Source organism: Lutra lutra, chromosome 14 (assembly GCF_902655055.1).
Source record: "Lutra lutra chromosome 14, mLutLut1.2, whole genome shotgun sequence".
Classification (NCBI taxonomy): domain Eukaryota; kingdom Metazoa; phylum Chordata; class Mammalia; order Carnivora; family Mustelidae; genus Lutra; species Lutra lutra.
Genome location: NC_062291.1, coordinates 74677158 through 74690785, shown reverse-complemented (window position 1 = coordinate 74690785; position 13628 = coordinate 74677158). Strand labels below are relative to the sequence as shown.

General features: G+C 35.4%; 1 protein-coding gene across 1 annotated transcript in view; it reads right to left on the bottom strand.

Annotated features, from left to right (window-relative positions):
• The window catches only part of CCDC172 (coiled-coil domain containing 172), a 54746-nt gene that overhangs the window by 20195 nt on the left and 20923 nt on the right, over positions 1-13628 (bottom strand). The window contains exons 3-4 of the mRNA XM_047702896.1: positions 10704-10820; positions 8934-9099 (exon numbers count right to left, since the gene is read on the bottom strand). Coding sequence (XP_047558852.1) covers positions 8934-9099; positions 10704-10820 — 283 coding nt within the window. The remainder of the gene's footprint in view (positions 1-8933; positions 9100-10703; positions 10821-13628) is intronic.

Below are 13628 nucleotides of genomic sequence, written 5' to 3'. Positions count from 1 at the left end.
ATGGTCATGTAGGTTGTTTACTGATTTTGTTTTTATTTTGTTTTCTTCTGAAATCACCACCAATCCCTCCACCTGTGCACCATTTCCTATCTTCTCTGGGAACTTTACTTCTCTCTTGAATTTTCAACTCTAATTCTCCATGGGCTCTGATCCATCATCATTTAATACGTTCAAATACCTCCTGTCTCAAAAAACAGAAATGAAAAATGGACAACACATAACCCACTAGAAGCCCTCCCCTGACCTCATAACCCCCTGGGTTACTGGACTCTCTCATCCAGAGAAACTTCGCTTCAAGGGCTTGTGGGCGCTTAACGATCACCATCTCCTCTGTTCTCACTGCTCAACCGATTACAACCTGGCCTCTACCCTTCCTCTCTTCCTACCCCCATCTGTTGCTTTCCCTAAAGATCACAACGGACCTTCCAAGGCTGCTTCTTAGTCTCCATGGTTGACAATTCGGCAACATTTAACATGGGCTGATCGCTCGCTCACACACTCTCTCTCCCTGAGGTGATCTCCCATTTCACACAGTAACGTGTCCTGCCTACCTTACACACTCATCACTGGCCTTTTTCTCCTTCTTGCTTTGAAAATCCTGGTGTTCCTCAGTGTTCTATTACTTACTTTCAATACATTTTTCCTGGATGACTCCCGAATTAATTAATTAATTAATTTTTATGTTATGTTATCTTAGTCACCATACAGAACATCATTAGTTTTTTGCTCTAGCATCCCATGATTCATTGTTTGCATGTAACAGTTTCAGCTCAAATCTCCCTCAGAGCTCTTGAATTACATATCCAACTTTCTGATATTGGCACTCAGATCTGCCATTTGGCTAATTCCTATCACCCTTCAGACCTCAGTCTGAAGGTCACTTGCTCTGGGAGATCTTCCTTCACCCCTGGTCCAGGGTAACTTCCCTTACTATACATTCTCACCTCATTTTATACTTCTTTTGAAACAGTCATCAATTCATAATTATCTCTTTCATACTATTGGAGACAGAGCATTAAACAAAACAAAATCCTGCCATTACAGAGTTTAAAGTTTCATATAAAAATGTTAAAATATATGTAGAGACAGATGCGTTTTGTGCAAGTACAAAGACCAACAGTACCAGGTACTATGGAAGCAAATCTATTAAAATAAATCCATACTTCTGGAAGAAAGGACACAAAAGAGAGGGCTCCTACAGTATTTGTGGTATCAAGGACTTTTTTATCAATTTTTGGAGGAATAATTTACATAAAGTATATCCACCTAACAGCATACAATTCTGTGAGTTTTGGCTCTCACATACACTCGTGAAAACACCACCACAATCAAGAAACTGTGTTTCTTTCAATCCCAAAAACTTCCTCTGCCCTTTTGCAATTTATTCATTCTGACACTGGCAACCACTGATCAGCTTGTCATCCCACGCAGTTTGCCTTGTATTTAGTGTGTATTCTTCCGTGCCCGGCTTCCTTCCATCACCATATCCTTTTGAGATGTATCCGTGTTGTCTGTGAGCAGATCTGTTATTTCTTAACTCTGAGTATTCCACGGCATGGGTACAGCAATTTTGTTTATCCATTTACCTCTTAATGGACATTTAAGTTATGTTCAGTTTTTAGCTACAGTGAATAAATTTACTAAAAACTTAGTGTGAACCTAAGTTTCACTTCTCTGGTGTATCTAGTTGTAGAATGGCTGGGTCATATGGCAAATATTTGTTTAATGGTTTAAGAAACTGAAAAACAATTTCCAAAGTGGTTGTACCATTTATTTTATGTTCTCATCAGTACCATATGAATTTCAGATGCTCCCCATACTTTCCAACACTTGATATGACCAGCCTTTTGAATTTTAACTAAATGTAGGTACAGTGATATTACACTGTAGTTTTAATTTGTATATTCCTGATGGCTAAAGATACTGAGTATCTTTTCATGTGTTCATTCATCATCAGTATATGCCCTTTTGTGAAGTTCAATCCTTTTCCCCTTTCAGAATCAGTTTTGATGCCTTCTTATTATTAAGGTGTAAGAGTTCATTATATTCTAGGTAACAGTACACAAGCAGATGTATGTATTGCAAATATTTTCTTCAAGTCTTTGGTTTGTCTTTTTCTTAATAGTATTTTTTAAAATTTATTTGAAATCCAGTGTATTTTTTTTTTCATGTTTCTCTGTCCCATCTAAGAATTCTTCTAGGAGTTTCATGATGTTAGCTTTTATGTTTAGATGTATGGTACATTCTGAGTTAATGTTTAATATGGTATGAAGATTTAAGAATCATTGTTTTGCAATGGATGTCCAATTGTTCCAGCACCATTTACTGAAAACACTTTCCTTTCCCCACTGAACTGCCTTGCTACTTTTGTTGACAATCAACTGACCCTATCTACATAAGGCTATTTCTCTTTCCTTCCAGTGGTACCAATATGCCTATTTTTAAGGCAGTGACACATTATCTTGATTACTATAGCTTTTTAGCAAAACTTGAAATCAGGGAGTATAAATCCCCAAATTTTGTTCTTTTAAAAAATTTTGGCTGTTCTAAGTGATTTACATTTCTATATAATTATTAGAATTAGCTTGTCAAGGCTTACTAAAACTTAATGGGATTTTTACCGAGATTCTGTTGAACCTATGATCAATTGGAAGAGAATGGACCTATTAACAAAATTGAATTTTCTAATCCATGAACATGATAAATCTATCTACTTAGGTCTTCCTTAACTTCTCTCAGCAATGCTCTGTAGTTTATAGTATAGAAGTCCCTCATGTCTCTTGTTAAATTTGTTTCTATTTTGTTTTTTGATGCTGTTTAAACAGTATTTTTATTCCATTTTCTATTGTTTGCTGTTAGTATATAAGAATTCAACTGATTTTTTTTTTCTTTAGAGAAAGAGAGAGTGGTGGAGGGAGGGAAATAGGGAGAGGGAAAGAGAGAATCTTAAGCAAGCTCCATGCTGGGCAGACCTGAGATCATGACCTGATCCAAAATCAAGAGTCCGACACTTAACAACTAGGCCACCCAGGTGCCCCTCAACTGATTTTAAATATATTCCTTATATCCTATAACCTTACCATATTGACTTATTAATTTTAGTAATAGTTTTCTAAATTCCTTATAATTTTCTATGTAAACAATCATGTAATCTATAAATAGAGACAACTTTCTCTCATTGAAATGGTTAAAACGGCTAGGACATCCACAGCCATATTGAATGGAAGTGATAAGAATGGACATTCTTGCCTTATTGTCAATCTTTGTGGGTAAAGTATTTAATATGTCACCATTTCAAATGATACTGGTATTTGCTATTTCATCATTAAGTGTAATATTAGATGTAGGCTTTTCAAAGAGGTTCTTTATCTGGTTGAGGAAGTTCCCTTCTATTCCTGGTTTTCTGGGAGTTATGTAGGGCTGTATAGATCCCTTTACCAGTTCTCTTTTCCAGTCCTTCATGAGATAGCTGTAATAGATGCATATGGTATGCATGTATACGAACTGCCTCTGCATACATTATAAATTCCATAAGACAACATATTATTTGCTTTAAACAATCATATGTATCTTTTCAAGTTAAGAGAAAAAACTGGTATTTATAATTGTCCATATATTTGCCATTTCTGTTTATTTTAATTCATTAAACATGATCCAAGTTCTCTCTGGTATTATTTTTGCTTCTACTTGGAAGACTTCCTTTAGCATTTCTTGTCTTTTGGGCATGATGGCAATGGATTCCCCTAATTTTTAATTTATCTGAAAATATATTTTCTTAACTTCATTTTTGAAGGATATTTTCACTGGATTTGGAGGGAAATTTTCCTTTCAACACTTCCAAGATGTTATTCCACTGTCTTTATGACTTTATCATTTCTAGTTACAGGAACATAGTCATTAGAGTTATTGTTCCCTGTTTTCAAGATTTTTTCTTTCTCTTTGACTTGTTAACAGTTTGACTATTATTAAATGGCTAGGCATGGATTTCTTTGAATTTATCCTATTTGGATTTGCTGAACTTCTTGAATCTGCAAATTAATGTCCTTTAGAAAATTTGGGAGATTTTCTGCTGAGATTTCTTCAAATATATTTTCTGCCAATTCTCTTTCCTTTCCTTCAGAGACTTCAATTACTTGAATGTTAGACCTTTTAAAATTGTCCTACATGTCCCTAAATTTCTAATTTTTTTGGTTTCATTTTATTTTGCTTTAATTTCCCCCCTCTTTTTCAGATTGGACAATTTCTATCGATCTATCTTCATGTTCACTGGCTCTTCTATGAGTTCCATTCTGTTATTAAACTTATTCAGTGACATTCTTATTTCAGATAATGTATTTTTCAGTTCTAATATTTTTTTCACATTCTCTGTTTCTCCACTGAGATTACCTATCATGTATTACAAGTGCATCTTCCTTGCTCACTGAGAGTAGCTCAATAATAGATGCTATAAAGTATTTCATAATTCCAATATCTAGATCACTGTGGGTTTGGCATCTCAGGATTTTCTTTCTTTCTTTTTTTTTTTTTTAAGATTTTATTTATTTATTTGACAGACAGAGATCACAAGTAGGCAGAGAGGCAGACAGAGAGAGAGGGGGAAGCAGGCTCTCCACTGAGCAGAGAGCCCGATACGGGGCTCGATCCCAGGACCCTGAGATCATGACCTGAGCCGAAGGCAGAGGCTTAACCCACTGAGCCACCCAGACTCCCCTCAGGGTTTTCTTTTGATACTAGGTCACATTTCACTGATTCTTCAAAGGTCAAGTAATTTTGGATTGCATCCTGAACATTGTGAATATCATGCTGTGTAAACTTTGGATTTTTTTCATAATAGCCACTCTAATGGGTATGAAGTGGTGTCTCTTCGTGGTTTTGATTTCCATTTCTCTAAAGACTAGTGATGTACAGCAGCTTTTTGTGTGCTTATTGGCCATATCTTTGAAGAAATGTTTATTCAAATCCTTTGCCCATTTTTTAAATTGAGTTGCTTATTTTTTTGATGTTGAATTATAGTTCTTCTATATTCTGGCCATTAGAAGCACTTGGCTGGCTAAGTCAGTAGAGCATATGACTCTTGACCTTGGGGTTGTGAGTTCAAGCCCTAAACTGGGTGCAGAAACTACTTAAAAAATATCCTGGATATTAATCCCTTATCAAAGATATGATTTGCAAATATTTTCTTCCATAAAAAACCACAACTCATTCTTTCTGAGAGTTCCGTTTTTACTCTCTTGATAGTGTCCTCTGACATACAAAAGATCTTAATCTTAATGAAATACAATTTATCTATTTTTTCTTTTGTTGCCTGTGTTTTTGATATCCAAGAAATCATCTCTAAATCCAATATGATGAAGTGTGAAGTGTTTCCTATATGATTTCTTCTAAGAGCTTTCTTGTTTTACTTCTTAAGTTTAAGACTTTCATTCATTTTTAGCTAATTTTTGTATATTGTGTAAGGTAAGGGTGGTTTCCAGTTTTCCCAGGTCCATTTTTTCAAAAGACTATCCTTTCCCATTGAATAGTCTTGGCACTGTTATAAAAAATCATTTGACCATATACATGAGAGTTTATATTTGAGCTCTCTATTCTATCCTGATTTTCTATGTCTATCCTTATTCTAGTACCACACAGTTTTGATTACTGTGGCATTTTAGTAAGTTTTGGAATCAGAAGTATGAGTCTTCCAACTTTGTTCTTTTTTTCCAGGATAGTTTTGGCTCTTTGGGATCCTTTGGGATTCTATATGAATTTTAGGATGGTTTTTCAATTCATGAAAAAAACACCATTGGGATTTTGATAGAGATTACTTTGAATCTATACATCATTTTGGGTAATAATGTCATCTTAACAACACTAAGTTTTCCAATCCATGAACATGGGATGTCTTTCCACTTATTTGGGTCTTCTTTAATTTCTTTAAGCAATGTTTTATATAGTTTTCAATGTACAAGTCTTTTACCACTTGGTTAAATTTATTTTTAAGTATTTTATTCTTTTTGACACTATTATAAATGGAATTTAAATTTTTGTTCCTTTTTAGATCACTTATTGCTCATACATAGAAATGCAACTTATTTTTGTGTGTTGATTTTGTATACTGCAACTTTGCAGTATTTATTTATTAGTTCCAGCAGGGTTTTTTTTTTTTTTTTTTTTTTTTTTTTTGTGGTATCCTTAGGTGTTTTATATGTAAGAGCATTATCATTTGGGCACAGAGACTACTTTTTCCTTCCCAATGTAGATGCCTTTTATTTCTTTTTCTTGCCCAATTGATTTGGCTAAAATTTCTAATATATGTTCGAAAGAAATGGTGATACCCATGACTTTTTGCAGAAAGTTAGTTTTTTTTTTGATTAATTTTTTATTTTTTCAGCATAACAGTATTCATTATTTTTGCACCACACCCAGTGCTCCATGCAATCCGTGCCCTCTACAATACCCACCACCTGGTGCCCCCAACCTCCCACCCCCCACCCCTTCAAAGTTCTCAGATCGTTTTTCAGAGTCCATAGTCTCTCATGGTTCACCTCCCCTTCTAAATTCCCTCAATTCCCTTCTCCTCTCCATCTCCCCTTGTCCTCCATGCTATTTGTTATGCTCCACAAATAAGTGAAACCATATGATAATTGACTCTCTCTGCTTGACTTATTTCACTCAGCATAATCTCTTCCAGTCCCATCCATGTTGCTACAAAACTTGGGTATTCATCCTTTCTTTTTTCTTTTTTTTTTTTTTTTTTTTTTTACAGCTTTATAAACATAAATTTTTATCCCAAGGGTACAGGTCTGCGAATCACCAGGTTTACACACTTCACAGCACTCACCATAGCACATACCCTCCCCAATATCCATAACCCCACCCCCTCTCTCAACCCCCTCCCCCCATCAACCCTCAGTTTGTTTTGAGAGATTAAGAGTCACTTATGGTTTGTCTCCCTCCCAATCCCATCTTGTTTCATTTACTCTTCTCCTACCCCCTCAACCCCCCATGTTGCATCTCCTCTCCCTCAGATCAGGGAGATCATATGATAGTTGTCAGAAAGTTAGTTTTAAAGTATGCATCTATTACTTTTGTATTCTGACTTGTTATTGAAAATACACATCAATATCACCTCACGGATTTAAAAAAAGTTCCCTATCCTCTCCCACAGATTCTGATTCAATAGGTCTTGAATGAGACTCAAGCATTTAATATTTTTTTAAAGCTTTCCAGATGTGCCTCTGTCCTACACTCTCTACCCAAAGTAATTTATCTCTCAGAACTTTATTTCCTTCATCTATAAAATCAGACTAAAAAGTATAATCCTCACATTTTTTGAGGGTTTAATTATGTGGCAGGCAGCATCCTATGTGTTTCAGTATTATTTCACTGAATTCTCACAACAACCTTTGTTAAGGTCATGACTACTAACCCCCATCTTTACAAATGGGGAAACCGAGCCAAAGAAAAGTTTGGCATCTTGCCCCAAATCACACAGCTATCAAATGGTAAAATTAAGATTTAAATGAAATCAACATGATATTAGCATTTATAGTCTTTAGGATGGCGGTTCCTTTATAGTATAAGCTTGATGAATATTACTTAAAATAGTAGTTGTCATATGTAAAGCAAATCAATAAATTATTCATACTGAGAGCTCCAAGTCAGTAAAAGAGTTAAATGTGTTTATTATTCTCCATTTACTAAAGTCATCAAAGTAAAAATATATTTTAGAAAGGCTTCCATTAAAAACTAATTTTGCACTTAATATCATTTATATTTTCATTCTCTACTTCCTCAACTCCCATTGACTTCAATCTATTACCACCAGTCTTTTTCTACTGCTCTACTCTATACTACTGCACATGACATCTTCTGATTGTCAAATTAATATCCTATTTTATTTTCCACTAATTTGAGGAATACATATCTTGCTTTTGGCTTCTAAAATATTACTCTCTGCTGGACCTCCTCTTGCCTTCTTTGACTACTCTGTCCCATTCTTTTTCTTTCTTTCCATAAATGTAATGCTTTCCCAGTTTCTGGCTTCAGTCTTCGCTCCTCATCTATGTTCCCTCTATATGTTTTCTCTGAATGATGTCACCAACTCCTCTGGATTCAGTCCCAAACCTAATGGTCTAGCTCTAATCTTTCTTACCAGCTTTATAACCAAATTTTCCCCTGCCACCTGGGAATCTTCCCTGGTATATTCCATAGACACCACCAACTAAAAAGACCTGAAACAAAACTCAGTCATTTTGTCCAGAATAGGCTATAGTTCCAACATACTTCTCTACCTCTGCTCTTCCTCCTGGTACCCTATTCTACCCAATCTCTGACATATGAAAACTATAATTCATACCTACCTATTTTTGTTCACCTCAATCAGTGATAAAGTCCTATTATTATGCCTATATATCTCTTTAATTTACCCTCTCTTCTCTTTGGCAATGTCTTTAGTTCAGGATCTTATCACAGATTGCAATAACCTACATGCTAGGGTTTCTGAAATGAAATTCTCCCCATGCCACTGTGTAACCTTGTTTCCTAATTTAAATTGTATTGATGGTAAAATGAGGATCATCATATCAGTCCTACCCCTATTATAGCTTCTATAATATTGTACTATAAATATCTGCTTCATATTTGATTCCTCCACATTTTAGTTTTATATCACCATAACCCACAACAATGCCCATCACATAACAGAGAGTAACAGATAATTGCTTACTGAATGAATGACTAAAAGCTCATGTCACATCTACTTCTAAAGAACTTGAGACCGCTCACAATGTAAGATACATTTCCATTAGGATAATTAAGATAAAGATAAAAGAATAGCTATGCAATAACCAATTTACTTATGAAAAAGTTAATTTCTGGAAAATTCACTGGCTCAAAATAAGTTATTTTCATTAATGACAGATAAAAGAGGTGGCACTATATACTCATACCCCTCTTCAAAATGTTTGCCTGGTTTTCTAAGGCAGATATTTCAATCTTGGCATTTTCTTTCATCAAAAGCTTTCTTTTCTTTGTTACTTCATACTCATTATTGAAGTCTGCAATTTCCTTAATAAATTTTTCTTCTTCCTCGGTCATCTTTTTCTTTGTAGTCCCCTGAAAAACAGAAACAAAAGATCAACTATAGATGTTAATTGTAATACTATTTTTCTTTTTTTTTTTTTTTAAAGATTTTATTTATTTATTTGACAGAGAGAGATCACAAGTAGACGGAGAGGAAGGCAGAGAGAGAGAGAGAGAGAGGGAAGCAGGCTTCTTGCTGAGCAGAGAGCTCGATGTGGGACTCGATCCCAGGACCCTGAGATCATGACCTGAGCCGAAGGCAGCGGCTTAACCCACTGAGCCACCCAGGTGCCCCTGTAATACTATTTTTCTATAGAGATTTAAAATGCAATCCTTTGGAATTACTAACAACAAAAATATAAGATTATACTTCCTGGTGTTATCACAAAAATGCTTTATTCCTCCAGCAATATTAATAAAAACATGAAGCTACTGCCTACTAATAACCAACAATTTCCACATGAAAGTTTTATCCTTAATGTTTTGGGAGTATTACTGAGATAGAAATCCTACAACTTGTCATTATATCAGTGTTTGTTTATGTATTAAACTTAGCAGCATAGGTGCCATTTTGTCACTGCAATATAAAATTAGGTAAAATAATTAAATGTCCAAACAGGAAAATGAAAATCTACACTCAAAGGAATTACTGCTATAGAGAAACAACAAATAAGGAAATCCAAGGAAACCTTTTAAAATATAAACAAAGAAAGTAAAATTATATATTTATTTCCAATTCAGTTCTACAAAGTAGTTTATGTTTTATGAAACATCAACATGAAGAGGAAATAAGAATTTCCAAAAACTCTGTGCCATGATAGAATCTAAATATTACTGTATTTTTCTATTTTTTCTAAGAAATGTCAACCAATTGTGAACTACATTGGGGAACTAGCCATGTCATGCATAAGCTCAAACTCTGTTGGTTCTGACTTCAGATAAATATTCTTAGAATTTTTAAATGTATTTTCTTTGAACTGTCAATTAATTGTAAGTAACATTCTTAAACTGGCCCTGTCATTTAAAACTGAGTCTGCTGGTTCTGAGTTAAGATTAAAAAAAAATAATAATAAAAGGGGCGCCTGGGTGGCTCAGTGGGTTGGGCTGCTGCCTTCGGCTCAGGTCATGATCTCAGGATCCTGGGATCGAGTCCCGCATCGGGCTCTCTGCTCAGCAGGAAGCCTGCTTCCCTCTCTCTCTCTCTGCCTGCCTCTCCGTCTACTTGTGATCTCTCTCTGTCAATAAATAAATAAAGTCTTTAAAAAAAAATAAAAATAAAGAAAATCTATCTCTTCACCAAGATCCATAAATATGCCTAAAGTGTGAACCTCTCTGCCTTTCAAAAGCATTAAAACCAAGGTCTGAAAGTCTGAGCAATTCAAGTCAGTTTCACTGGGTTTTCCTATGCTTATTACAATTGCAAATAATTCCTATATTGCATATCTTCTAATAGAATTCTTTCAAACTATATTACTCTACCAACTGGTTTTAAGTAGCATTTAATACTTTTCCATATCTGAACAGGACTATCTTCCAATATGCATACGTATAATTTTCTAAAAGTACACCTAAGTATATTTAAATACTTTTCAATACAGTTAGTGGAAATAGATATTTCTAAGGAGCTGGAGACTTACAAAGGTTTGGAGAAGCATATTCCTCTGGTTTGTAATTTCACTACACTGTCTTTCTAAGGCATTTTCATGAATTTTCCAAAGCTGTAAGAGGAAGGCTTTTTCAGAAAACTGCTGAACCTTTAAAGTGAAAAAACAGAAATCAGAATGAAATAATTGTTAAACATTTTAGGGTGCCTTAGCTAACAGAACAGATCTGCATAGTATAAGGTATTTTCTGTATTAATCTTAAATGCAAAATAAAATTCACATTAAACATCTTATTTTAGGGGCACCTGGGTGGCTCAGTGGGTTAAAGCCTCTGCCTTCGGCTCCGGTCATGATCCCAGGGTCCTGGGATCGAGCCCCACATCGGGCTCTCTGCTCAGCCAGAAGCCTGCTTCCTCCTCTCTCTCTCTCTGGCTGCCTCTCTGCCTACTTGTGATCTCTGTCTGTCAAATAAATAAATAAATAAATAAATAAATGAATAATCTTAAAAAAAAAACACCTTATTTTATATACACCATCATATATTATTTTATAACGGTTCTATCATTGCAAGTTTTATAATATTTCCCCCCAGTAAGAATATAGGCCCCTCGATGACAGAAAACGTGTTTTCTTTTTTCTTTACAATACCTCACACAATTCTTAGCCTAGATATCAAAAGCTTTTTGACTACACATATTAGACTCTGCTTCAAGACAGCCCATGTTAAAGAACAAGTTTCTATTCTCATCACTTATGAGGAAGATATGGATGAATTAAACATGTATACAGTAAGACTAATAAAATGAGATAAAATCTATAAACCATAGGCAAAAATCCAGTCCCACGACTATAGTTATACCAAGAAAAACACAAATCTGCTAAAATCCTCCAATGCTTTTGAGAACTCATTTTTTATTTCAGTACCTCATCTGGGTTCTAGTTAGCAAAAGACATAATAAACATTAATATTGGATATGTAACTATTATTTCATTTGGGCTATAAAGAATAGCATTTCCTGAGACCATGAATATTGAAATTAAAGTCAGGAAGCTTTAATATATAAAAGCTAAAATTGATGCCAGACTGGGAATAATCTTTCCTCTATATTCAGCACTGGCCCTCATAAGAAAGCATCACTTTTAGTTTGGGGCTGTTCCCATCTCCACAGTGAAAAGAAAAAGGAAATAAATTCAATTTAAATTGCAGAAAGCAAGATTTATGTTAGCCACCAGAACTTCCTGAAGGTGAGAGACAGGGTGTGAAATCTCTGTCCCAGAAGATACTGAATAGTAAAGAGCTTAAGAATAGTCTAGTCCAGAGGCAAAGGGTTGGCCTGAAAGATATTTTGAAATGATATGGCTAAAAAGTCCAGGAAATACTGGCATTAAAAAAGTAACAGAAAAAAAAAGTAATGGAAATAAAACAGAAAATATGGTCTTGCATATATATAATATCCTGGCACATCTGCTCACACCTTCAATACTTGTTGCTGTTCTCATCGACTCTATCTTAAGAAAGACATCAATAGAGAACGATGAAAGAGATGCAATTTTCATGACCAAAGAAACTCAGAAAATACTTTTAAAGTTGGCGGAAGGAAGAATGTGGCAGTTAGTTATTTTACTATCTAAGAAGACAGAAATTAGAAAACATATGGCCAGATCTATGAAATTGTTGGGTCCCCCAATAATGGGTCCATGATTAAAGGAGCGAGACTGATACAAAGTGAAGATCAAGCAAAGCTTTATTTCGCACCAAGTATCAAGAATCAAACCCAGCGTTTGGGGCCACGCCTTTTACAGAGAGGGCGATCCCTCTCTGTTTCACAGACTAGCTTTTATAGAGCAAAGGCCATGTAGTTGGGCCTGGCCACGCACAGGTGGCCAATGAAGTTGTAACACACGGAGAAAGCCACACAGTCATGCTAGGTCACACATAAGTGTTCAACTGAATTACAATTTACCCTAGTAGACATTTGAACCAGCCTGTCACCTTGGTCACAATTGGCGCCCAAAAGGCAGGGCCCATACTTCTTGGTAACTACGGAGACAGTATGCGGGCCCCCCCCCCCCCCACTGATCGGATGTCTCCACCTGGCCTGACCCACCCTTGTATTTGGGCTTTGTTACCTGGGGCTGGTTTCCAGGACTTGTTTTTAAGTAAGTTCCCGGGGCGGGGGGGGGGGGGGGGGGGGGGGCAGAGTCAATTTAACTTTTACAACAAAATGGCAGTTCAACCGGGGTGGGGCTGCTCTGGCTAAATAGGCCCTTACAAAATCATATAGAAGATGGAAGCAGCAAACAAAAGGAGGACCATGAATTCTATCACATTATCACATTATTTTAGAATAAGAAAATACTTCAGAGCTATTTACTGTTTACTTATTATATGAGAAAAAAATGAGTTCCAAAAATGTGAAATTTCTTAACATAGGTAATATAATTAATTATGGGCAAACCCGGGACTAAAACCCAGCTCTTCTAATTTCCTTTCTCCTAAATTAGGACTAGAGCTATTTCAAAGTAATAGAGACACTTCTGCAACTAAGATGGACTTTAGTTTCTGATAAATGCAGAGTATGAAAGTATGTAAGTTTGAGAAATGGTAAAACCACCAGAACTTAATGAGAGAAGGTTGCTTGTAGTATATACCTAACTCTCAGAGCTGCTATTTTGGACAATAACCATGAATGCCTGCAAAATTGCTTTGAGACCAGATATTGGGCTGGAAAATTTTTGGTTTAATCCAATAAGGTATGTCATGTATGAATCAAAACTCCTGAATTCTAATTGTTTCCGTCACTGATCTGTTGTGAAAGACCTTTGTCGAAACCCAAAAATGAAGAAAATAGTACTTATCAGGCTAAGAAATTTAAGTCATAACCAAATTTATTATTCAGGTTCATAAAAGCCTTATGGTAAGAAATAAAAAATTAAGGTGTCCCATTCCAGCTATCA